At 42.5% G+C, this 26,634-nt stretch overlaps 1 protein-coding gene across 1 annotated transcript in view; it reads left to right on the top strand.

Annotated features, from left to right (window-relative positions):
- LOC125019835 (rho guanine nucleotide exchange factor 2-like) overlaps positions 1-26,634 on the top strand; it is a 78,021-nt gene that overhangs the window by 18,107 nt on the left and 33,280 nt on the right. The window contains exons 4-6 of the mRNA XM_047604818.1: positions 17,447-17,492; positions 17,573-17,705; positions 18,611-18,714. Coding sequence (XP_047460774.1) covers positions 17,447-17,492; positions 17,573-17,705; positions 18,611-18,714 — 283 coding nt within the window. The remainder of the gene's footprint in view (positions 1-17,446; positions 17,493-17,572; positions 17,706-18,610; positions 18,715-26,634) is intronic.

The raw sequence follows: 26,634 nt of genomic DNA, 5'->3' as shown, positions 1-26,634 counted from the left end.
TCGATGTTTAAACACTTCATTTCGTCACCGTCTCTTCCCCTTCTTGTTACAGACTGGATGGGGTGGAGTCACGTGACTACATACGCTATACTACGTGTACAGCGTCTTAAAGAGACATGAACACAGCCTACCTACACACAGCCAAAAGAGAAAAAACACTTTTTCTTTTTTTAAATACTGAATATACTGACATGAGCAAAATGAATTTGGTTGGTCGTCGTAAATTTCGGTATCAGTACAATTTAGATTTATTGCCCATACCTAGCTGTGGTTGTGGAATACCTGGGTCTAAAACCTGATTGAAATTGAGAAAGAATATTAAATTTAAGTACTGTGATAGCTGAATAAAGACAAGTTTCTCAAAAATTTTTGCAACAGAACAAATGATAGAATCACCAGCTTTAAAAAGTGAGTAACTCTGGGGCATTTCCAAATGGAAGGAATTGAGCAGATGGTGAATGAGAGATTATGCAAATATTATATTATATTATGAAAATTGTGAGAAAGGTTATCTCTATAATAGTTGGATTTGGCATTTCTTGTTTTTGGTTTTCACAAATTCCTCAAACCTCTGTAGGATTCCCAGTCACCAGGATCTTTGGAAGACGATATTCAGACCAAGCTTTATCCCTTTGTTTAAGTAGACTAATGAGTTAAGAGCTTATCCAGGCGAAATGTCTGCCTGTGACTCTGATTGTTCTCATAGGGGCGTGTTTATCAATAACATTAGATAGTTCAGAATGAAATAAATTCGAGGCATCTTCAACAAAAGCAATTAGCTAAATTCTACTCCAATTAATATCAGTTACGTCAGAAACAAAACACTCATTATTAATATTCTTGCCTTATCTAAATTTGATATATTTAGGCGGAGAGCTAGGAACTTTGATTTTCCAAACACAAAATATTACAGAATGGTCACTTAAACAGTCAGACATAACACCAGATTTGATTATTCGTTCAGGATTAGTCACAAGTATCCAATCTAACAGAGAACAGAGAATACCAATTCTGGTAGGTTCTTTAATCAACTGGGTTGAATTCACACTGCTAAATAAGTTAAGATCGTTTTGTTCGGTGGAGGAACAATCAAGCCAATTAATGTTGAAAGCGCCTAGGATGGCCCCGGACCACAACACCTTGAGCATGCATTAGGGGTGCCCTACTCCTTCTCACCCCTGGGTTGACTTCCGGCCCTGAGCGGTTTACCCGGCTGGCCTCCCTCTCCCCCACTTGGGGTGGTGCTGGAGACTTGCCTGGGGTTCCCTGTGGCTTCGGCGCTTGCTCACTTTCCTGGGGTCGTGGTGTATCGGTGGCCGACTCTCCCTGGATCTCCTGGTGGGCCTTGGCGGTCTGGGCTGGCGGGCTCCCTGTCCCCTCCTCTCCCTCCCCTCTGCGGCACCCTCCTCCCTTCGCCCGGCTCCTCCTCCGGCCCCTCCTTCCTTCCGCTGGTGGCTGGGCCCTCGCTGGTCGTGGGGGGCCCTCCTGGGGTCCGGGGGGCCCCGGCGGTCGGGGCCGCGCCCGGCGCCTTGGGGTCAGAGCCTGAGGGTGTGGGGGGCTGCCTGAATACCACCCTGGGCATGTCCGGTCGCTCCGTCGCGCTGGGGCTGGGGGGGCTGCGGGGGGTGGGGTCTCCGTCCGCCTGGGGGGCACCCCTGCCACCGCGGGGGGTGGATGGGGGGTTAGCTGATGCCATTGCTCGGCTGGTCGGTGTTGGTTCTTCGGGGTTTCCTGGGGGTCTGTCGCATCCTGGTTGCTGTTCTGGGCTGGGGGCGGGGTCTGGTCGGGGGACTTCCTGAGTCCTGGGGGCCCTCGCCCCGTCTGTGGGTCCCATGGGCTGCTGTTGTGCCTTGGCCCTGCTGCCAGGGACTTGGCCCTCACTTGCCTGCCTCCTAAATTGCACTCACCTCACACTCCACCACACACTATGTCGCCCATTACAACCAAGGCTAGGCACACCACACACACCCATCCCAAGTTTTTAATGCACCTCACCTTAGGGGTCCACCCAGGATCGGTCAGGGTCAGGGCAGGCTGCAGGACAGTAGTGTGCTGCAGTTCTCTGACCCTCCTGACCCTCCTGTTTGCCCCCTGTCTTAATGCACCACATCACATCCAGGGTCACAGGGTCACGGTGTAGGGGCTTGCTTCCTCATCAGGGACTGAGGAAGCACAGTAATAGGGACACTGTCACTTTTCATTATCCCTTGGCATGGCTTGGGGGGCCTGGTCCCCGCTAGCAGGGGGATCTTGGGCTGGCGGTCTGTGGCCCCACGGCGGTTGGTAGGGGTACCTACCTAGGTTCTCTGGTGTCCTCTTGGCCTGGCTTTGTCTCCCGGTGCTGCGTGGCGACGGGTTCGTGGCGGCTCCCTTGGGTGCCCGGTTGTTCCGGTATCGACTGGTTCGGGTGGTGGCTTGGTGCTCTCCCTCTCCCTTCGATGGGGGGCTGGGGTCTCTCCCTGGCGGATGGGGGTTCCCTCTTCCCGTGGTCTCCCTGGCCTGGGTGCGCCAGGGGCATGGGGCCGGCACCTTGGCCCCCCTGCTCGGATGGCCCGTCCCTGGTTTGGCGCTCGGCTGGTGCCCGTCTGCGGGGGCTTTGCTGGGCTCCTGGGGGGGTCCTCTCGGCTGGAGAGGTGCCCATGGCTGCCCTGCGGGCGGGGGGTGGGGTCTTTGGGGGGGGTGTTGGCGGCGGTGGGTGGACGGGCTGCGGTGGCTGGGGGGTGTGGGGGGTATGGGGGGCTGCTCTGGCCTGCACCGACTTGTGCTTGCTTGGCGGGTCTGGGGGTGTTGGTCGTCGCTCGCCATCTGCGCTGGGGTGTGGCTTGCCCCGTGGCTACGGTGGTTCTCTGGTCCTGTCACCCATGCGCTCCACACTGGGGTGGAGGTTCTCGGGTGCTGGGGCTTCTGACCTGACTCTGGGCCCTGGTAATGGTCTCACTCATATTTAGGGAATGCCCACATGCATGTGTGTTGTCACCTGCCAGCCCGTGCTGGATCACATCAAAAAGAATTGATGTGTCCCCGGCTATTAAGGCTGGATTTTCGCTTTCACTCTGTCACTACGTGCCCTATGGCAGATTTCTCTCCTTCCATTGGACACCCTTACCCCCCCTGGACTCTCTCATCTGTACCCAGTCATACTTGAGTGAGGTGACTTGGGAAGCACAGAACCCTGTACTCCACTAGTTCCTACTAGCACCACATGTATCTCCTCCACTGTCCATCCTTCTACATCTTTTCTTTCCTTTGTTCCCCCCCTCTATTCACTGAGGTGTAGCACTGCCTCCCTGCCACACAAGGTCACTACACTCAATAAAGTTCAACAGGACAGTTCCCAGGGAGGCTGGTGATGGTCACACTCACGCACTGAAGTAATAAAGCTTTCAGCTGCAAGAATATAACTGCATGAACCTCATATAATGTTGACACCCTGTGGTGTTCAACTATGCAGACAAATGCAGACAAAAAAAAAAAAAAAAAAAAAAAAAAAAAAAAAAGCGCCTAGGATTATCATTTCATTGTGTTTATTAAGAGAATTGATAGTAGACAAAATACCCATTGTAGAGTCCCTTGGAGCAGATGGGGGCCTATAAATGTTGCCGATGGTTAAATGTTTATTGTCATGAAGAATAATATTATTAAAAAATACATTCAAAATGAACTGGCTCAACAGTAGGAGTAACACGCTCAAAGACAAAATTTGCAGCGACATATGTGCCCACCCCACCTCCTCTAGAAGCCCTATCAGCTCTGAACAGAACAAAATCATCAATTTTAATTTCATCATTACTATGTAGCCAAGTTTCTGAGATTGTGATGATATTAGGTCTGTACAGAGTAACCCAGGCAGGAAAGGAGTCAATTTTAGAAACAAGGCTTCTAATATTAAGATGAACGATTTTTAAACAGATTCAATTATGCCAGAGGAAAAAACGAAAGCAGCAGGACAGTAAAATAAAACAGAATACAATTAATTTAAGGAGAAGAGTGAGGGGAGTGGAAGAGCAGCAAGCAACATATGAACATATACCAAAAAACACAGAGAGTGTACACGGAAAACACAAAACCTAGACATACAAACGTAACGGTTAAAAAAAAAACATAAGACAAACACACAGAGACAATGAACAATGAAGTCAAACAGCTGACCGGGACCAATAAGGCCCATGGGTTTTGGATAGTGGGCCCAGCTTTAATAAATTCTTTGTTAGTGTTGGACCTGATCTAGCAGAGCAAATAACTGAACCAGTACCATCTGAGGAGCAGTCTGACTTCAATGTTCCTCACAGCAGTGGATGAGACAGAGATTTTAAATACTGTTGCCAAATGCACAAATAAGACATCGAATGACTGCGATGACATCAATATGAATGTGGCAAAAAAAAGAGCGATTGACGGGATTCAAATCCATTAACGTATATCAGTAACTTATCCTTTCAAACTGGTACATTTCCAGACAAGACGACAATAGCAAAAGTCATACCTCTGTACAAATCCATACAAAAAACTTTTCAATAACCGACTGGACAAATTCATAGAAAAACACAAACTACTCACTGAAAGTCAATATGGATTCTGATTTAACAGAGCAACATCAATGGCACTAATTGATTCAGTTGAAGAAATCACAAATTCAATAGACAATAAACAGTATACAGTGGGGGTATTCATAGACCAAAGAAAAACAGCCTGTGACACAATAAACCATGATATATTATTAGAGAAAATCACTGGAATGGATAAGGAGTTATTTATCAAACAGGAAGCAGTTTGTGACATTGGGTTGTGTTTGTTCATCATGTTTGGACATTTCTTGTGGCGTCCCCCAGGGGTCAGTGCCGGGGCCTAAACTTTTTTTTAATATACATTAATGACATGTGGGGTTTCCAAAGTATTGATGATTTTATTTGCTGAGGGCACAAGTATTTTTTGTTCTGGCAGTGACTTACACCTTTTAACACAAGTCATCAATACCGAATTGAAAATAAATAAATAAAATAAAATCATGGTTGCAAAGAAATAAACATTAAATCTGAAAAAAACAAGATTAATACTTTTTGGCAATTACAGAGCGAACATGCAACTACAAATTCAGCTGGAGGGGGCTAGTATTGAAGAGGTAAATGAAATCAAATTCTTAGGGGTGATAATAGAAGAAAAAATCAGTTGGAAATCTCAAGATGCATCGTAGTATTAAATAAAGCAAAATAGGCACTGGATCATAAATCACTCCGCATACTATATTGTTCACTTGTTCTTCCATATCTCACTTACTGTGCTGAAGTCTTGGGCAATAATTACACAAGTGCAATATATTCACTAAGCATTTTACAAAAGAAGGCAATACGGATTATTCATGGCGCAGGATATAGGGATCACACACAAACTACATTTAAGACTCATAAATTCAAAGATATCATGAAATTTCAGACTGCCCTAATCCTATTCAAAGCAAAAAAACATCTCCTACCACAAACCATTCAAAAATTATTTACTGGAAGGGGCTCATTATTTGAGGGGGAAATTAAACTACAGAACACTTAGGGTACACACAACAAGGAGGAGTTTTTGTGTTTCAATTTGTGGTGATAAACTATGGAACAGTTTGGAGGGGACCCTCAAGGAATGTTGAAACATAAAACAGTTTAAAAATATAAAGAAAGGATTCTTAAAGGTACAGAAATGAAGAGGAAGAGGAAAACATGGAGTGATGGGTGTTATTGTTATTATTATTTAGCTTTTGTTTGTTTTCTTGTTTGTTTTTTCACATATAAATTTTGGGTTATCTTTGGTAATGTGTGTATGTTATATGTGCGTGTGTGTATACTTATGTATGCATATATGTATATTATAAAGACTATTATTATTATTATTATTATTATTATTATACTGACAGGAAGTGAATAATATATAAATCATAAGTTATTAAAAGGGGTGGGATAAAATGTGTTTATACTTCCTCCCAATTATGGGATGACATGGACATGTGGAAGACGGAATATTTAATCTGTTATTTTATTGTTTAATTATGTATTTTCTCATTTACTGTTATTTATGTTTTATGTGATTATTTCTGTTTTTCTGTTTTGTCTAAAAAAATGAATGTAGCTTAAAGAAATCAAAGTTTAGGAAGCAAAAGCCAGGAGAGAAAGTGGGCTGTAACTGTGGGCAGATAAAATAACTCATCAGAGAAAGTGCAGCACAGAAACCAGTTTAATAGAAGAAGGAAAAAAAAAAAGTAATAATGAAAAAAAAAAAGTGATTCCGGTTCGCACTCCTGTGCAGTAGGTGGCAGTACAAACGCCAAAGAAGAAGCGGACAAAGAGAAAATACACATGAGTCTTTTCAATGTAAACAACACAAAACCAGCCGCACTACAGAATAAAACATATCTACACAAAAAGTCATTACCATAACCCAGGGGAGTCAGCAAAGACGTTGTGGCTGGATTACTGCACCAACTCCGTGGCAAAGAGAAGCGGACCAAAACAAAAAAACGTTTACCGTTAAGGGGCCCTGGGCTGGATCTGTCATCCTAACGGAGAGTGGGGGTGCAATGTGCTTTCTCAATGGCCGGAGGAGTTGAGAAATGCTCCTGTCCCAGAAGGTGAGGGATCAGGCGGGCCATAAACCGGAGCATATCATCCCCTTCGGAGGATTCAGGAATTCTTATGAAGCGGAGAAAGGAGGACATACCTATTATCAGTTTCCAATTGTTTGACATGGGTGGTGATTTCTACTCAAGACATCCTCATTTGCTCCAACACGGTGTTCAAGGTGAGCAATGTGATCTCCAAGAGTGGATAAAGAATTCTGGATACCATTCAATTTGGAGAATCCACTTTGGAGTCGAAGTATGCAATCATATCAGATTTAGACTGCAGGGTGGAGTCAGATACGATCTTCAACTGGTCGATGAACTGATCCATTGTGTGGAATCTTTGACGTAAAAGTTTGCAAGAGAAAAATTAATGATCAGTCAAAACAGCAACCATTAGTCCAATAGATGAGGAGGATTATTCAGAGATGATGAGAGTAGGAAACCATGTAGCACCATAATTTAAAAAAAAAAAAAAAAAAAAAAGGCAAGCATACAGCAGCTCAACAAACAACTTGCTCACTCAGCGGCTATCTTGATTTATTATTGTGTGTCCTCTGTTGTGTATGCATTTGAGCTGTTACAGTCTTTTAATGTAGTCCAGGCCCGCAAGTGAAGCCTCAAATTGGTTTTAAATGCCAACATATCTAAAATGATAGATTTCTACTACATAAATCACTTGTGTTTCTCTTTTTACCTTGACCTTGAATTCGCACTTCAACGTGCATCAACATTATATTGACGACCTGACATGACTGAAACCATCCTTGAAAAAGATAATTTGATGTGTATTTTAGTGTTAGTTCAGCCCAAATCCCATCCGCTAACATGGAGGAGGTGGAGCTTGTGACATGTACTGCATCCGGTCACCAGGAGGAGCTCTACTTGCTTTGGCTTCACTTTTGAGGAGCAGTTCTGCCATCCATATTTATGCAGTCTATGTTTTGGACACATTTATTCTTTCTTTGCGGCCCAGTACCAAACGGTCCATGGACCAGGACCAGTACAGGGCACATTGGTTGGTGACTCCTGACAAAACTGGAAAAGGCTGCCTTCCAGGCCTAGTTTTTTTTCTGGACTGTCATCAAATTTCAACAGTCCAGAGCTTGTCCATCTTGTGGTACATTAAGTACTTTGTTAGGTCTGTTGTAGCTGACAAACTGGAATCATTGTGGTCCTGGAGAACAGCTGAATTATTATCTTGGCAAAACTGGGAGTTTGGATCTTGAGTGGGTAGATACTCTGAGACAATGTCCTGAGGCCTGCATCACAAAGCAAGCTCAACTTACCCGGGGTTACTCCCAACCTATCCAGCTGAACCCATCCACATCAATGACAATCTGGGTAAGCGGTATCGCTGGTTATCAACTTGTTACTCAACCCAGGTTTGTCTTGTTCTGAATCGGTGAACACGCACATATAAAGGGCAGGTTCCAAGGCAGCAGACCAAACACAATCATGAGCGCTGATCCGCCAACAAAAGGGACAGCATACTTCTGCGAGGAGCAAAGACTGATTTTCCTCAGATATGAAGAGGAAAAAGTAAATCTCACTCGAAATCTCAAAAAGTCAAACACCGCAGCTGCATTGAAGAGACACCAAATTGCATGGCAAAGGACTGCAGATTGCACAAATGCATAAATTACACATCAATGGCTCAATTAGTTTACATTTAACAAAGCCACAAAACCCAATCACTGCACTGCATAGATGAATCAGTGTATGACAATTCGTCTCATTCCCCCAGATGTAACTCCTCTGGAGTAAAAAGAACATGCGACAAACCAAGCATAAAAACATAATTTCAGCTAGGGAGTTGGATTTCTTAATTCCATAATGTTACATGGGCTACAATAAAGCTGGAAACTGATGCCACTGTTACATCATATCAATACATCAAGTTGTTGGCCTGAATGAAATGATCCTGATTTTGATCTGTGTTTGAGTTTAGCGGGAGCAAAAATATACTCTTGTGTGGTTATCTCCTGGAAGATGCGTTCACGCCGTAACGCTCTTCTTGTGATTTGGGCTCTAATCTCAATCGGGTCTTCAATGAAAGTGCACATGATTCTTTCCCGAACAGCTGATTGGCTGGTGGGTGGAGCCTTTTATCAGAGTTAGATAAATCCTGAAAGTTACCCTGACCCGAAGCAGGTTTGTCGTTCAGAATAAGTTACCATGGTAACATACCTTGATAATAATTAATCCAGCTTTGTGATACCAGAAAACCCAGGGTTAACCCTGAAGTTATCTTTCTAAATCCGTAATCCTGCTTCATGATACAGGCCTCTGGAAATAACCTCAACGACGAGACAAGGAACTAAGGGAAGGCAGGGCAATACATATACATGAGAGCTAAGGGATGAAAAGACACAGTTGAGACAGATCAGGGAAATCACAAGGGACAAAACCAAGGGACAATCAACGGACACACGAGGAATCAGACAGGAAAGCCAGAACTTAACAAAATAAAACAGGAAACACAACATGACACAGACAGACAAAACCACAAGGAGGCACAACAAACAGGAAACTAAGAAATTTGACAAAATAAAACAGGAAACTCAAAACATGATCACAAAATAAAAGACAGACACAGAACTATGACATATTGATTAGCTGCCTTGGAGGATTTACCTGTAGTCTAATAAACTGTGATGTAGATGAGGTGGAGATATCCTGGTGTCTACACATTTAGGCTTGGCATTTGCACCATTTAAGCTTACAAGGTCTCCAGCACAGAATTCTTCCTCAGCAGCCGCCAAAATAATCTCAGCCTCAGCAGTGGTGGCAGTGGCTGTACTCTCCAACCACAGTGTACGTTCTCTGTGGCATGTTGAGAACTCTGCACCAATAACTGAGCCCATCACCGACTACCACATACCTCAATTACTCAGACGACACATACCGCTAAACATCGGGGAACATTCCTGTGAGGCTCTCAAGTCATGGTCATCATTTTTGAGTCATGGTACAAAAGTATATCGAAGCATTTACCATGAAAAGGAAATGGAAAAGGGCTCCTCAGGGTCATAGCCGCCCTCAATATTTCCTGATTTATTCAAGATTTTTTAAAATCTGACGGAGTTGACGGAGAGTGAGGACACACTTTTGATAGGTAATATTTTATGGAAAATAATTAGAAGTAGCTACACTGTATGTATTGTTTGATGTATTAATGTTCCTTTCCTTTCATTTGATATGTTCAGGTATGCCTTAGTAGTAGTTTTTAACACTTTTTTTGGTGGTTTGACGTTGTGACCTCTTGCTGAGGACAGGCTAAAAATTAGCAAAACGAAGTAAAAAATGAAAGCATATCATGCACATACAAAACTCATTTATATGTGTAGCACTCCTCTCAATATTCACACGAATGAAGGCAGTGCTTCTGGGTTCTTTTATCTATTTTCTTCTAACCCTGATGTCTGTGAAGGTTCTCAGTCATCCAGGTCATGGTAATCCAAAAAGCGTTAAATAAGGTCACCTGAACTTGTAGAATTTCTTGAAGATGTTTCACCACTCATCCGAGTAGCTTCTTCAGTTCTGATAAACTAGTGGGAAATTGAGGTTTAAATAGGAATAAACTGGGTAACACCAACCAGAAACTTGCTTGACCAGAGACCGGGGTCACTAATTACCATAATGGCTGGTACTTGACTGTCCTTGAATGGGGGGAACTGTGTGCCTAGGCTACTTACCCTATGAATAGAGCTCTAACGAGGCTATTGTCAATGGGAGCCTGGAGGCTCAAAGTGTGAATGTTGTTGAAACTTCTTGGCTTGGCAGTTTTTCTTTTTTTTTGGATTCTTACCCTGATCTTTCAGTATTTTAATATTGGCGTGGGTTTCGTTTTCCCAGTGCAGAATAAGCTTGAACTCACCTTCTAACTTACAGTTTCAATAAAACGTTTTTAACCTAAGTGTTTGTCTCTTTTAAACATGAAATAACTCTTGTAAATCAGGTAAATTCAATTCAATTCAATTCAGTTTTATTTATATAGCGCCAATAACAATGCAAATCGTCTCAAGACGCTTCACAAAAACCAGCCTGCAACCTCCAGAGCAAGCTTGAGGGCGACGGTGGCAAGGAAAAACTCCCTTTTAACAGGAAGAAACCTTGAGCAGAACCCAGCTCATATGGAGGCACCCATCTGCTGAAGGCCAGCCGGGTAAGAAACAGAGAAGATAGAGAGAGAAATAGAGCAGGAGAAACAAGATAAACAAACTTCTGTCATAGATATATACATCAAGCTGAAGGAAACATTTAGGGTCTAGTAATATAATATAATAATATGATCTGTGAGACAGTTTGTGAGTATAACAGGAATCTTGGGCAGGTTGGTGAATTGTTCAAAGAAAATAGAAATGAAAACACCCAACTCAGGTTTTTAGCAAGACAAACGTCAATTATTTACTCAAGGAAAGAATGAATTTAGTTTCAAAATAAAAAAAAAATAATGATATATAGGTCCTTTGAATCTTCAAACGAAATTTACCTGTTTCACAGGACAAGCAATGAGCATTAATACGTGATAATAATAACCGTAATACCCTTTTCAGTGATAACAAAAACCCCTCAAGTTACTCAAAATAAATTGAAATCCTCTATTTAGATTGGAGTTACTCTCTCAGTGGTATATTCAAACTCAATTCAGTGGTAACGTTATATCCAAACTCAATTCAGTGGGCCCACACTCAACACACTCACGAAAACATACACACAGCCGGCAACCCCAAAATAACACCGTTGCAGGCCTGATATTGTGTCGCTTGGGTACAAGGAGATCCACAGTTCCAAACAATCCAAGAACAGTAAAAGGAAAGTGTTATCTCCACTCCAAAGAGCAACCGTGTACCCGCTCCGAGTCTCTGACAGGCGGCAATGCAGCAGGTAGACGGGAAGCAGGTGGGTGAAAGGGTGAAGGAGCCTCACTATGCAGCCCGGGACGAAGTCCAACGACGACGAGTCACATCGACAGCAGCCGAGCTGAATCCTCCGGTTCCTGCGGTGAGACCACAGGGCACAGCCGATAGACGAAGCTGGTTTATCTACTCTCGGTTAAGTCCACTCGCTTTGCTAGCGAATGCGAATAATATATTCTAAATTAGCTCAGTAGCTAGTAAGCTAAACAACATGAGAAATATCGAGCAGAAACGTCTCAAGCTGTACACCAAACAGAAGTAGCTTCAATATTTAGCTCCAGAGTGTCGAGCAGACAGTCTCTTAAATAATTAAAACTCCAGCTTCACAACTTTTATCTTTGTAGAGTTACTCGGTTGCCGCCAGACGTCTCCCTCGTGACTCGTCAAGATCTCTTCCCCAAAATAAAACACACACACATTCTCGCTCTCTCTTCCCGTCTGACCCTGTCAATCACCTCTCAACCAATTAAATACCAAGATTACGCTTCTGTGCCAAAAGAGTTTGAATGTAAATTGCTAGGTAAATGTACTTTACATACAAAAAAATCAACATCCCAAAAGTTCAACCTCATAAAATTCAACAATAAAAAAATCATCCTAATAAAATTTAACATAAAAAAATCAACCTCAAAGAACAACCTCAAACTGTTCAACTTCTAAGCTTCAACCTCCAATTTTCAACCACAAACCTTCAACCTCTGAAAAGCTGGACTGAACTTCCGGGTGAGCAGGGAGAAGCAATCGATCCCAGTCTCTATTCATCCAACGTCTAGCCAAGGTTATGTCAGGTTATGCTCCATTGGTCATGAGGCGACACCGGCACATAGGACAGGTCAGCCATGGCCACCAACACGACTGATGGAGCTTCTGAGAGTACTATTGCGTTCGTGAAATTGTGTAATAGATATAACTTGATCAGTTGAACATTGACGGAAAGTATTAAACAGTATCTACACTGAAAAATTTAATGAAGTGGCGTTATTGAAAACTGCGTTAGAAACTAGCTAGTTACTGGCCGTGAGCATCTTTACCTTCCGCAGCTACAAACAACAAGCCAGTCTGAACTGAGCAATTCCGCAGTGATGCCTGTAATGCGCTACTTAGTAATCAGAGTAACTGAGTTGCTGATCCAACTCACTGTGCATTACTATTTGTCTACGCTAATTAGCTGGTGTTTTATTTCTGTGGTTAGGCTAATTTGACCTCGTTTCTGACATAGGCAGAAGGATGAGATGTCCTGGTCTGAGTTTAGTTGCATTCCCATCATCTGTATTACCTACTGCTGGTGTCTAGGCTAATTAGCTGGTGTTTTTTATTTCTGTGGTGAGGCTAATTGTATCTCGTTTCTGACATAGTTAGTAGCTGACCACTGGTCTGCTGGTTGGTTGTCCAGTTGGATCTGGCTTCTAAGGGAGTTTTGCCTTAGATCATGGCACAAGGGATTGTAACATCTCGTCCTGTGTGTTAAATGAATTTGTACATTTTCAGAGTAAAAAGGTATGTTATTGCTTTCCCCTTATGTTGACAATAAATGATAATCTAATCTATTCTACTGCATTCTATTTTATCGTCTCGGGACTGACGTAACTTATGCCACAGGTAACGTGTAACGTAATCAACAATACAGGGCGGAGAGATGCGCATTTTCCTGGCTGGATGTACGCCACTATTTTGAGTTGAGCTAAATAAATATATAAAGTTTCGCAGTACTGTCTGTTCTGGCGACAAATTCCTGTCTAGCTTCAAAAACGCTACTTCAAATTTGAAGAAACATTGGGAGGCAAAGCACGATTAAGTTAACACAATAAGTCTATATTTACTAGTTAACATTTAAGTCCCATCCAGGGCCTCATTTATCAACCGTGCATGTATGTGTGCGTAAAGAGAACATAAGCACATTCTGCCGCAAAGTATCGAATTTTATCAATTTGTACTGGTGCATAGAAAAAATATGTACATTTACGTTCTGACCGTACATGCACACAAAATCTAGTGGTAGAACAGTGGAACTACACATAGAACTCATTAAGAGAATCGCAGTGTTCACCAATCTCAAACTTCACACATTACAGCATATTGCCGGTCTCCTATCATAAAAATTGTCATTCAGTAATTTAGTAGACATTTTGAATAAATGGCATGACAAGCTATAAATTGTTGTGATAGGACAACCTGAAAAGAAAAGTTGAAGTACAAGTACCATTCATTATCTTGAGCGTTAATCTGTTAAACAGCACTTTCCCAAAAACATACTGATGGATTTCCGCCGTGATTTAAAATTCTTGTTGGAGCAAGACAGAAACCACACCAAGGCCATCCCAGTAAACATCCAGCTCTTGTCCAACCTGAGATGTTCGGCCACTGGAGTTTTTCTGCAAGTTTGGAAACAACACGGCATTTCACAGCCGATATTAAGCAGAATCATGCAGCAGTGCTGAATGAAATCATATCTCTGGCCTCAGTTTACATCCAGTTCGCATACAGACATTACCAACAAATCATTCAAGTCATTGCCAGATTCCCAAACATAATTTGGAGCCATAGATTAACTCACATCTCAATAAAAGCACAGGACAAATTCAGTTACGTGTATATGTGAAATGATTTTATTCAATGAATACCCAATAATGTGTGATGCAAAGTGAGAAATTTAATTTTCTTTAATTTGATCCAATTTCATATGTTATTTATTTAACATTTGCGATGCGCATGCATCAATCTGCATCGGTGAACAGTTTATTTGCAGTAAAGTAGTTGCGATGTTGCTCAGATGATCCTTCATTTCATTTAGGGATTTGGTGGGGTCTTGATTCTGCAACGATTTTGTTCCAAGGGCGGCTTGGTGGTTAGCAGTGATGTCTCCCAGCGAGAAGGGTCAGAGTAAAGCTTGGGCATTTCTGTGTAATATCCATATGTGTATTCGGTTCTCTGGGCTTTTCCTTTCTTCATTTATAACCTACTCATTTCTGTTCTTGCGCCTCATTTATCAAACGCTGCATAGAAAATGCTCTAAACGTGTACTTGTATCAGTACAAAAAAATCAAAGGTGTGGACACCAATCCCTTTAAGAATGCGTGAAATCCAACCCGGTACCATTTCACGATCCATGGGTTGCGAAATCATGGCAACGAGAAAGAGGGTCAGTCCCACTTGTTTGTTGTTTGTAGCTGCGGAAGGTAAAGATGCTCACGGCCAGTAACTAGCTAGTTTTAACTCAGTGTTCAATAACGCCACTTCATTAAATTTTTCAGTGTAAATACTGTTAAATACTTTCTATTAATGTTGAACTGAGTAATATCTATTACACAGTTTCACGACAGCAAGAGTACTCTCCGAAGCTCCATCAGTCGTGTTGGTGGCCATGGCGCATCTGTCCTATGTGCCGGTGTCGCCTCATGACCAATGGAGCGTAACCTGATTGGCTAGACGTTGGATGAATAGAGACTGGGATCGATTGTTTCTCCCTCCTAACCCAGAAGTTAAGTCTAGCTTTTTCAGAGGTTGAAAGTTGGAGGTTGAAGTTTAGAGGTTGAACTGTATGAGGTTGTATCTTTGAGGTTGAATGGAGAATCTGCCCCCATCTAAATCCCTATTAGCCTTGGACACAGAATATCACAGTGCATTGAGGTTCTTCACGGGTTTTGATCGCCTCACACATCATTGTCGGCTCTACGTCGAGTCTGGCTGGCCATCTCTGAGCACTCGGGGAGAATCTCACTGAATGCTTGTGATCTATAAGGCTCTCCTCGGTCTGGTCCCTCCGTACTTATGTTCACCCCTCCAAAGAACAGAAAAGCAGTATGCCTTGCGATCCAGCGACATTTATTACTTAAGCATTACACGAATTCGGACTGAACTGGGGAAAAGGGCATTCAGTTTTGCTGCACCATCCACATGAACTTATATCTTTTAATGACTTCGGTCATCTCCTAAAAGATCAGCAGCAAGCATCAATTGGACAGTGCCTCAGCTTTTAATTATCCTATCATCATGACCCCTTTTGCACTTTGTTTTATCTATGTTTAATTGTTGCTTTATTTGTTGTGATGTTCCTGTTTAATGTTTGTTGACGACATGTGCTGCTGCCTTCTTGGCCAGGTCACCCTTGAAAAAGAGATCACGATCTCAATGGGATTTTATCTGTAAATAAAGGTTAAGAAGAACAATAATCCACAAGGGAAATTACTTTGTCACGGTAGCTTTATTGCATGAAAAAAAAATAGAAAGGGATTAGATTCGAGTAAAATAAAAATAAAAAGTGTCATCAAAAAAATTGCAGAATTATGAAAAAATATACAAAAAATAGTTGCCAAAACAGTGTCACTTTGGTCAGTTGCATTTCAATAGTGGCATAGATTGTGACATCACATGGTGTTTCACGTCAATGGTGTTTCCTTGTCGTTGTCCACCCGTGAAGTATGAAGCTGGGCACAGACATACTGTGGTCCTAAGCCAGGTCTCCAAAGCTCTTCTCAAGACACATTCCCTCTAGGTCACATCAAGCGCACACAGTCCATCCATCACACCGCCAAAGGCCTTGCGTTCCCATGTGGACAGACGGCAGCGCCGTCCTGAACCTCCTTCTCCGCTCCTCCACCTCCAACTCCAGTCTGTCATCACCAGCATCTCCTGAAGCTCAACATGACCCTCACCTCACACCGGGCAGCTCAGGGGACACAGACAGCACTAACAGGAACATGCCAACGGAACACAACGGACTCCACAACCAACGACACAGCCAAAAACAAACAAACAAAAAAATAAATAAAATAAAGCAGAAAAAATGACCAAAAACCATTTGACTGGTTCAAGGCACAGAAAAACAACAAGTCAGACAAAAAAAAAAAAAAAACATTTTAACACTCGGAAAATAACCTACTACTATTATTATAAATACATGTATTTATTTATTTATTTATCTTGGATGGATCCAGACATATTCTAGGTATCAGGTATCATGTATCAGGTTACATGTTGAGGTGGAATGGTCAGAGTTATCTGGTAATGTAAATTTTGATGACCAAGGAACCAATTTATAGCATTTATATGCTTTCTACAAACCAACATTTTAAGGCAGCTTCTTGTTACTATCACTTTATGTCTTACACAAGTGAATATGGTTCATGCATTTATATGCATTTGACTGCCACACAAACAACACTGAGAGATAATAATTGTAAATAAGCCTGTAACTAAAAAAGAACTGAATATGTAACACAGAAAATATGTAGTATTCACAACCCTTTTCTTTTAATAAAGTATGTCCTGTTGAACAGTGATTATAGAGTTATATTAAGTAAGTTATAACGCATACACTACTTAACATATCTGTACATATCTGTGCTGAGGTGAACATGGGGCACAGAGTGGTGGAGGGGAGGAGGAGGATCTGAAGGAGCGTACTGAAGGCAATGTGGGGTCAGACAGATATGGAGGGGATAGGTTGTGGATAGCTTTGAAAGTGTACAGGATTTTCAATGATGAATTTGTGTGACTGGGAGCTAGTGAAGTTACTGTAGGATGGGGGTGATATGGTGGGAAGAAGAGGTTTTGGTGATGATTCGTGGAGCAGAGTTTTGAACCAGTTGGAGCTATGGAGGGGGACAGAAGAGGAGAAAGTTGCATTAATCCAGACGGGAGGTGGCGAGACTGTCGACAAGTGTGGGGGTGAGGGAGGGATGGAGTCGATTTATATTTTGAAGTAAAGTGGGCAGATTGAATGGTGTTATTGATGTGAAATTGATGTGAGATTTGAATGATGTGCTTATAGTGCAATCCAACTTTTTAATCCCCATGTACTAAGATGCTGCTTCACATTCTGACAAGTCCATTATATGGGTGCCTAGCTTAAAGTATAAAACTATTTATATGTATTTATAAAAGTCTATAATGTTACAGTAAATTGTGTCATTCATTAACACGACAGCAAAAGATGGCCCTACTGAGGAATAATGTCACCCTGCGCACAAAACGTAAGACTTTTTCTTAATTACAGTTGAATACAGTGTCCCCTTTCTATCTCACCTCACCTTGAAACTTCTTCCTTTATCAGCTCAAGGAATGCATGAACGTCCAACTTCAGCCATCTACCCTTCCAATAGCTTTCGTCAGTCTCTGCTGGGATCCCGTCGTGTTCGCTCCAGCCTATCCCTGTCTAAGAGTGTCTCCACCAACAACATTGCAGGGTAAATGTCACTTTCATTGGCCAGTATGAGCAACACACTACAGTACCTCACCTGTTTTTGTTTGCAGTATAGTTCGGATTTGAATCATTTTAGTAAATAATGCAACTTTCAATTCATATGCCTCCACTGACCCTGGATAAAAACTGAGAAGTGAATGTGATTGAGCACTGCTTATCTCTTGTTTCTAATCGTCCCACCTAGAAGAAATTCCCCAGCCTAATGGCATCACCTAATCTCCTACTATTTTCCTCTGCCCCTTCACCTGCAGCGAATGGGATAGTGGAAATGACCTTAAAAGTCAAATTCAAGCCCATTATGAAAGTCACCAGCAAGTATGGCAAACTATTTTGTCCCCTCTGCTGTTCTGCATAGATCTAAAACTTCTACAGAAATGACACTGGAATGTCATTAAGGGGATACAGTGATCAGCCACAACATTAAAACCACTGACAAGATGAAAAAATAAAATTGACCATCTTGTCACAATGCAATGTACTGCTGGCAAATGTTTGGAAATGGCATTCATTTGGATCTTACTTACACCAGCCACCTAGACCAGACTACACATCCCACCCCAAGCAATGGCACTCCTTGATGATAACAGCCATTCCCAGCACAATGCAGGCACACACACAAAAACGGTCTAAGACCACCTTAATAAAAAACGAAAGAGTTGGGACAATCCACAGAGGCCCCTCCGCCCATAGGACCCAAAGACCCCCACCGACAACATTCTATTACCACAGGACCCACACACAATATAGAGATTTCGTTATAATGTTATGCCTGATTGTTGTAATACTACCATAAAGAAACATGTATGGTAGTATGATGTTAAGAACTGTAATACTGCAGTCTGCTATGCACAGTCATTACAAGTACCTTTGAAATAATGTGTGTTGCAGGAGTCTAAATGATGACCTGGGGCTCAGCAAAATACTCTCGCAGTCCACAGACTCCCTCAGCTTCAAGACCAGAGCTATCTCGGTGGAGTCACTCAATGATGATGGTAACATACAAACTATAACTAACAGTGAAATGGCTGGGGTAATTGGCTACCTTATTTTGTGTAAATGAGTGATTCTACCATTATTTCACCGTCATTTTTTGCATACATAAAAAGCGAGTTGCTGTTTCTTCTGATGCAAATAGTGAGTAAAAAATGTAAAGAAAAGTAAAAACAAATCAGAAATTCAGAATTATAGGTAGAAAAGAAAACGCCCCTCCAAACCCCACATATAGACCCACATATGCACACACAGACACACACTCACACACATGCATACAGCACATAGTAAATTGTCTGGCAGGCAGTCTGGTAATTTAGTAGGGCAATGAGGATCCAGGTGAGGAAAAACACCTAAGGGGCGCCATCCACATCAAGAAGCACGACAGAGACTGCCACAACCCTGATAGACCAGGATAGACCAAGATGCAGAGCCCCTCAGTCCTCTTAATACTTTGTGAATTTTGTCATTATTATCCTAATAATGATAAAATTCACAAAGGCTTAAGATAAAGAATTAGATAGAAATAAAAGCACAGAGATTATGAACAGTAAAATAAGAGAAATAAAAGACAAAAAGAAATTTGTTAAAAGCTAGATTAAAAAGATGACTCATAAGACACCTTTTAAAAATCTCCGCAAAAAGTCTCTGCAGTCCTGATGTTTTCTGGCACGCTTTCCCATAAGTGATGCTAAATAGCAAGTTTCAGGAGCAGGACCACATCCCAATTGTGCAGAGAAACTCCAGCTTTGCTCGCCAGCATGGACTCCGTTTCCCCATTCCCGTCAGACGACAACCGGTTCACTTGAGTAAGGAGGATCACTGCTTCGGTCCCGGAGATGCTGGTTTCCACAACTTGGGTGCAGTGTTTTGCTCTGCTATCCTGTGCAGACTCATCTGAGGTCCACGTCTCGCCTAGCTCACCTTCGCTCTCCATACAGAAGCAGGCTTACAGAACCAAATCAAGAGACAGCAGAATAATTCATTATCATCATCATTCATCACCACAACAGTAAGTTTTTTCCAGAGCCTCCATCATCTGTTTCATCTGCAACAGCTGCACATTTACTCCAGCCCCCAACCAGAAACCTGGCATTGGGATGCCAGCATCCTCAGTCTTTCTCCAGCATTACCAGGAGCTTGCCCTCACTGGGTCAGTGGGGGCACTGGGATGCCCAAGGCCCGCGCTGCACAACACTCAGTGCGTTTACATGCACAGCTTAATCGAGCTACACTCGAAATTTGACTTCCTGGATACCATCCTTGTCCCAGTTTACATGCAGTGAAAGAAATCTAATAATTGAGGGGATTATCTCCTCCTTCTCCACACCAGGGGGCGATATGTGTCTTCTCTGCAGGTTAATACCATGTTAATACAACCCCCTTTCCGGTTGACCTATTCCGTCATATAGTAAACTAGAGTTGTTCACGCGGCAGACAAGCATTTCAAACCACAAGTTATATAATAGTACAGCTTTTTTAGTCTCGTACGTAATGCGCATTCTACTTTTGGTGCACATAAGATGCGCGTTATTCCATTAGGTGGTTCTTCTACCAGTTCTGTTCGCCTTCTTCTGTGACTGACTTTCTTGAATGTTTTTGTCCTGGTGTCATACACCAGCACAGCAGTTTTGGTGCATGTGCACACGTGTCGTTCAGTTAAAAGTCCAATTAAGCGTATACATGCCAGAAAAAAAATCTGATTTTTGTCAGAGTAACGCATTGACATGCACTTAAGTTGTGCTGTTAAAGTCAGATTAAAGCAATAATAGTTTTTTCATGTGCATGTAAAGGTACCGACTTAGCCACTCAGCCGGCTGACACCGACGGCTGCACGACATCCACAGCCATATCAGCCTGCTTTCATCGTTGTGTCTTGCACTGGGATGCCAGGGTCCCCGCTGCTCAACATCTACAGTCACATCAGAATCAGAATCAGAAAAAACTTAACGTCATAAAATAAGAGCAGCTGAATAAAATAATAAAAAGAATAAAAGATTGCAAAAGTAGGCAAAAAACAGCATATAATGTACAATGGCAGGCCTGCTGCCAGTAACAGGAGAGAGATGAATTGTGGAAAATAATATCAAGGCCAATATGTAAAAAACTGTAAAACAGCAGATAAAGTATGACAAATAAATAAATAAAGTGAGGTGTGGTTAAAAATTACAAGTGACTTTGTAGTTAAAGTGACATAGTGGTATTGCACAAGAAAACATGTGATAACGCAGGAGGACTTAAGTTGTTGTAACCGTCGTAGTGTTCTTAGAGTTCAGGAGGAGAATAACATTGGGAACAAAGGTTACTCTCCTCCTCTGGATCTTACAGGCCGGACAGCGGAGCCTGCGACCAAATGGCAGCAGTTCAAATGCCGGAACAAAGCATGGGTTGAGTTCTTGAGAATTTGACGAGCCATGCCGTTAGCCTGCTGTACACAGTACTCAGGTGGCAAGCAGGGAGTCCAATAATCTTAGAACACATCTTCACAATATTATGCAGGCAGTTCCTATCCTGAACAGTTATGGAGTGATACCAGCAGCATATGGAGAAAGTTAAAACGCTTTCAATGAATGTGTAGTAGAATGTCAGCAAGATGTTCTTACTGACAGAAAAAGAGTTCAGTTTCCTTCGTGGGTACACCCTCTTGTGGCACTTCCTCAGGATCCCTTCGGTGTTGGGGTGCGTAGATCTGCAATCATCAGTGTACAGAATGAAGAGCAGTGAAGAGAAAGCACACAGCCTTGTGGGGAGCCAGTGGAGGTTGTGAGGAGATCAGACAGGTTATCGTTAATCCGGTCTCTCTGCCAGGATGTGCGGTTGCAGGGTGTTAAAGGCCAAGGAGAAGTCAGCAAACAGGAGTCTGGTGGAGGTGTTGGGAAGCTCCAGGTGTTTGTGGATAGTGTCGATGATGAAGGCTTTGGCATCGTCAACACCTTTGTGGCTTTGATATGCAAATTGGAGCAGGTCGAGGGAGGGAGGAGGGAGGGAGGGAGGAGGGAGGAGGGAGGAGAGGGCCACTGGGCGGAGGTCGTTCAGGGCCCTGGGGGGGCTTCTCTTGGAAATGGGGATAATAGTCGAGTGTTTCCAGCATTTGGGGACAGTTCCTGTGTTGATGGAGGTCTAGAACAGTTTCTGGAAGACACTCCCTAACTGGTCTGCACAGTGTCTGAGGACCCGGCCACTGATGTTATCTCTTATATCTTATCTTGGATCTCTTTAGGGCCCTCACTACATCTGTGGTGAGTAAAGAGATGCAGGGGATGTCAGGAATGAGGGTGGATCTAATGTCATCTCACTGGTTGAAGTTGTTGGTCTCAAATCTGGAGAAGAAGGAATTGAGGTCATTGGGGAGAGATGCTGGTGCTGATGGGAAGGTTAACAGCCACCATTCTCTTCAGGCCCTGCCAAGCTGAGCGGAGGTTTCCATCAGAAAACTTGTCTTCCACTTTGTTCTTGTAGTTGAGCTTGGCAATCTTAATTTTTCTCCTTCTCTGACCCAGAGAAGAAGATCCATTTTTCTTGTTGATGATAGTATAAAGCTCCTTGGTGACCCAGGGTTTATTGTTAGGGAAGGTGGTGACAGTCTTGGTGGGAATGATGTTTTCCTCACAGAAGTTGATGTATGATGAGACGACATCCACCTGTTCATTTAGGTCATCAGAAGAGGAAAGGAGGTTGGTCCAGTTAGTAGACTCAAAGCATCCCTGGAGGATGGCTGCACTCTTGTTAGTCCACTGCTTGATGGTCTTGGTAACCTTCTTAATTTTCCTGATGACTGGAGTGTAGGCAGGAGCGAGTAGGATGGTGAGGTGATTGGGCCAAGAGCTCAATGTCTGGGGTGCACAGCTTCTCTCTGACGTGGACAGTGGAGCACCACCGGGGGTTGACATAGAAACACACCTCCGCCATGTTGTTTACCGGTGATGTCACTGTTGCTGTTGAGCCTGATGGGGGGCCGAATCCATCGATGTCCAGCGCTTTGTTGTCATCGCCATGATTAAGCCAAGTCTCAGTAAATGCCAGAATAGCATTTCTGTACTCATGCAGATGGTTCACATTAGCCTGGAGTTAGTCCGTTTTATTCCTTAGTGAGCGGAGAATGGCGAGGATGACTGCTGGCAGAGTCAGCTGTTTACCTGTTGCTCGCCGAAGTCGTGCTCTGATACCTCCCTTCTTTTACCCCCATGTGGTCGTCTTGTGCAGTTTCTGTTTGGTGTTGGACAAATCCGACTTGAATGTCCGTTTCTGAATCTCCTCAGGAAGAGTGTCGGGGGAGAATGGAGTCAGACTGAGGTTGAGACGCAGCTGCAGCTCCCGTGAGTATGTAATCCTTACTGTCTCCGAGGGTGAAGCAGCGATCAAATAAACCAACATGTGGAGAGCTGCCAGAGTGTAAATGATTCCAGGAACATACATTCCGACAGTGTAATAAAACAAACAAGACAAAACACAGACAAAACAAAACATTTGTAATATAAAAAAGTAGAAATAAGAGGAAGCCACTCAGCGCTCCAACCGGTCAACCGCAGAAGCAGTGACAGGGAACCGGGTCTCCTTTCATCAAAGTGTCCGGCTACGGGATGCCAGGGCCCCTAATGCACAGCATCCACAGGCACATCAGTTGGCTTTCATCAGCGTGTCTGGCACTGGGATGTCAACATCTGCAACCACCTTTGGCAGCTTTCTGTCTACCCGGCCAGCCTTAGGCATAAGGGTCCCTCCATACAAGTTGGGTTCTGCACAAGGTTTCTTCCTGTTGTAAAGCTTCTTGAGACTGTTTGAATTGTTATGGGCGCTATATAAATAAGATTGAATTGAACTGAGTGTCTGGCAACAGGATGCCAGCGCCCCTAATCCATCCTCAACTACAGCAGCTAGCCTTATGTCTCACCACCGCATCGCAACCAAAATTGGTCTGGGTCTTCGACACAGAGACGCCACCCACTCTTTCCTCTCTCCCTCCTCTCCAAACACCTCCGGTCCTTTATCACCTTTACAATCCCAGAGGGTATCGTGCACCTACATACTTTGGCTTTGGCTAATCCTCCCATGGCCCATTCTACCTATTTTTTCCTCCACCCCTCCCCAGGTTCCAAGTATGTGTAAATCATTATTGACATTATTATCGAGAATTAACATTTGTCTGTTCCCTTTTCAGGGACAATCCATGCTTTCATTTTCTACCTGCTTTCCTACTTATCTGTAACCCTTATTCTGGCCCTGAGCCTTGGTGGTAACGGATTTACTAGTATCATGTCCATTTTGCATCAGAAATTGCAGCTTGTCTACATCAGTTTAATTGTTAGATATACTGGTGCAGTCCGGTCAATATTTCAGTGGCGTTTCCATACTCCTTATGCAGAGCCCCGTGTCACCCAGCCTCTTCTTACGCCCCCCTGGGCTTTGCCCAGGCTTTTTGAATTCTGTCATATGATAGTGGTCTATAGTCTTTATCTTGTCCTCCATCACTCTCAACTTTTCAAGTTGTGCCGAGATCCATTTTTGGCTCCAACTTCTCTCCGATTGGAACGGGACTTCTTTCTTTTTCAAGAACCCATTGACTCACCTTCATGATATTGGCCTTTTCATTGACTGGTTTTGGGGGGGTTTCAACAGGAAATTGTTGTAGGTCAGTGTTAATTCAATAGTGTCAACGATAATCCAGATTGACTCAAGATACTTTATAGAATGCCTAACCCTCAGACTAAGCACCAACGCTTTGGTGACATGGAAGAACTCCACTTTAATAAGAAGAAGAGAGGAGGAAGAGGGGACGAATTCATATATACATTGAAATAGAGTATAAATGTGGCATAAAAGCAAGAGCAAAGGATAAAGGAATGTTGTCACAATGCAGTGAGGTTTTGTATTTGGTCCATTTTTGTCTCGTGACTTCCTGTGTGATTTTGAAAAGCAACTTTCTCTGGTTTCAGGTCAATTGCCCTTCCCTCGTATGTCACCGGTCTGACTTCCCCAATATCTGCTTGTTTCCACCTGTTCCCCATTCCCGTATGTTTATATGTATTGTCTGCGTCTCCCATATCCTGTGCCAGTGTTTCATCTGTTGTCATGTGATCACCCCAGCCATTCATTGTCCTTGATTTCTCACAGCTAAGTGTTCTCGCCTGTTTTTCCTTGTACATCACTTTGAGAGATTTTTGGTATCCCTCCTTTCACTGCATGAAAAGACCTGTATGTGGGCCTGGATACAGCCACACACTTCTCAGATATTCAGGCGTAAGAAGGAGTATTCAGGTATATCCCTAATGTAATGTGGGAGCCCAGGAATGGCTGTGGGGTTCCTGCAAAGGTGCCAAGTATCACACCTTGGGCTCCATGAGGGTCAGTTACCATGGAGAATAATCCCCTGGTTGCTTGTAAGGGTGTATTTGCATCTCACACCTGGGACATCATTGTTACACTGGATTGGTGGTTTTCCCCACACTGGTTTTACCAATACTGATCAAATGTGAAGGGAGAGGCTTATGTTTATTATAATTTAATTTGTACTACAACTGCTTAAAATTCACAACAGTGCATTATAAAAAATAGTATAAAAACATGCATCAAAAGCACAGAGAAAACAGAAGTCTGAGCATGGAGCACATTAGATAGATTATCTATAGTTAAGATAGTTTTTAATGTTTAATTAGAAACATTTTGACATTTAAAAAAAATGAAATTACCTATAAATATGGTAAATAAATGTTGTAATACAAATAATAAGCTTGAATCTACATAAATCAAAATGTGTTGCTGAAGCTTATCCTAGTTGTCATTGGGTGAAGTACACCCTGGCCAGGTTACCAGTCTATCACAGAGACAAACAACCATTTGCTTATTGCAGGGGTTGACAACCCGCAGCTCTAAAGCCACATACTGTTCTTGCGTCCCTCTCTGCTGTGGCTGTCTATAGGGTATATGTGGAGAAAGGACACTGATCCAAGCCCTTCACTTCTCCACAATAGAAAAGCAACAACCATTCATTCAGCATTTAAGGAGCAATAGCTAAACAACTGAATCGCATTGATTGCCACACCACTCACACTTATGGTTGTACCATCAACCAAAAACCCCAAACTCCCACAGTGCATTGCAGCACACACACTCCTTGCTATCCAGTATTTAATTCAAATGTATTTGATTTTAGTTTGTTAGTTTTTTAAATGAAATTCTAAATTACACTTTTTTACAGTGCATAACTGTTGGTGATGTCCCTTTGATGTCCTTTTATAGAGTCTTCTCACAGTTTCCTGTAAAATGAAAAAAAAATTTAAATTCTGAACAACATGTAATAAATTTGCTTAGATAATGTAAGAATCACCATATACAGGATGTCTCAGTCAGACAATAGTCACTTATTGAAATAGTGCATTTTTCCCCGCGTTTTATCCTTTTTTCTCTTGACTGCAACTGTTTCATCCTGCACCCTGATTGAGCTCATTAGGGACACTCGAAGTTTTTCGTGACCAAATCGAAGAAAACAGCCTAGTTTCTAAAACAACTATATTTGTACCTTGACATAAGGACTGGGGCTAGTATGTGTAGAACAATACAATACAATAGGAAAACATCCTAAAATTTCTCTCAAAATTTCGCTCCTTTGAAACAGAGCTCAAACAGGGCTACAGCAGGGCTGTAACCGGCTGCAACCTTATCACACTCACTCAACTATGTAATCTTACATAAAATTGTAAAACAAGTTCTGATTAAAATTTCAGAGATATCTTCCAATACAGCTCGATGTACATGTTCTAGGCAGTGTAATGATCAAAATATTTAAGTAATTTTACTTACTTCAATCTGATAAATCCACTCCAATAAAATTAACTGATGTTGGTCCTTCAGTGATTTCTTAACCTCAGTGTTGGCCATATATTCAAATGTAAAATCAAGCATTACTCTGCAAACATAGTTAGTTA

This window comes from Mugil cephalus, chromosome 14 (assembly GCF_022458985.1).
Source record: "Mugil cephalus isolate CIBA_MC_2020 chromosome 14, CIBA_Mcephalus_1.1, whole genome shotgun sequence".
Classification (NCBI taxonomy): domain Eukaryota; kingdom Metazoa; phylum Chordata; class Actinopteri; order Mugiliformes; family Mugilidae; genus Mugil; species Mugil cephalus.
The sequence above is the reverse complement of the archived record's forward strand: the minus strand, read 5'-3'. Positions and strand labels throughout refer to the sequence as shown.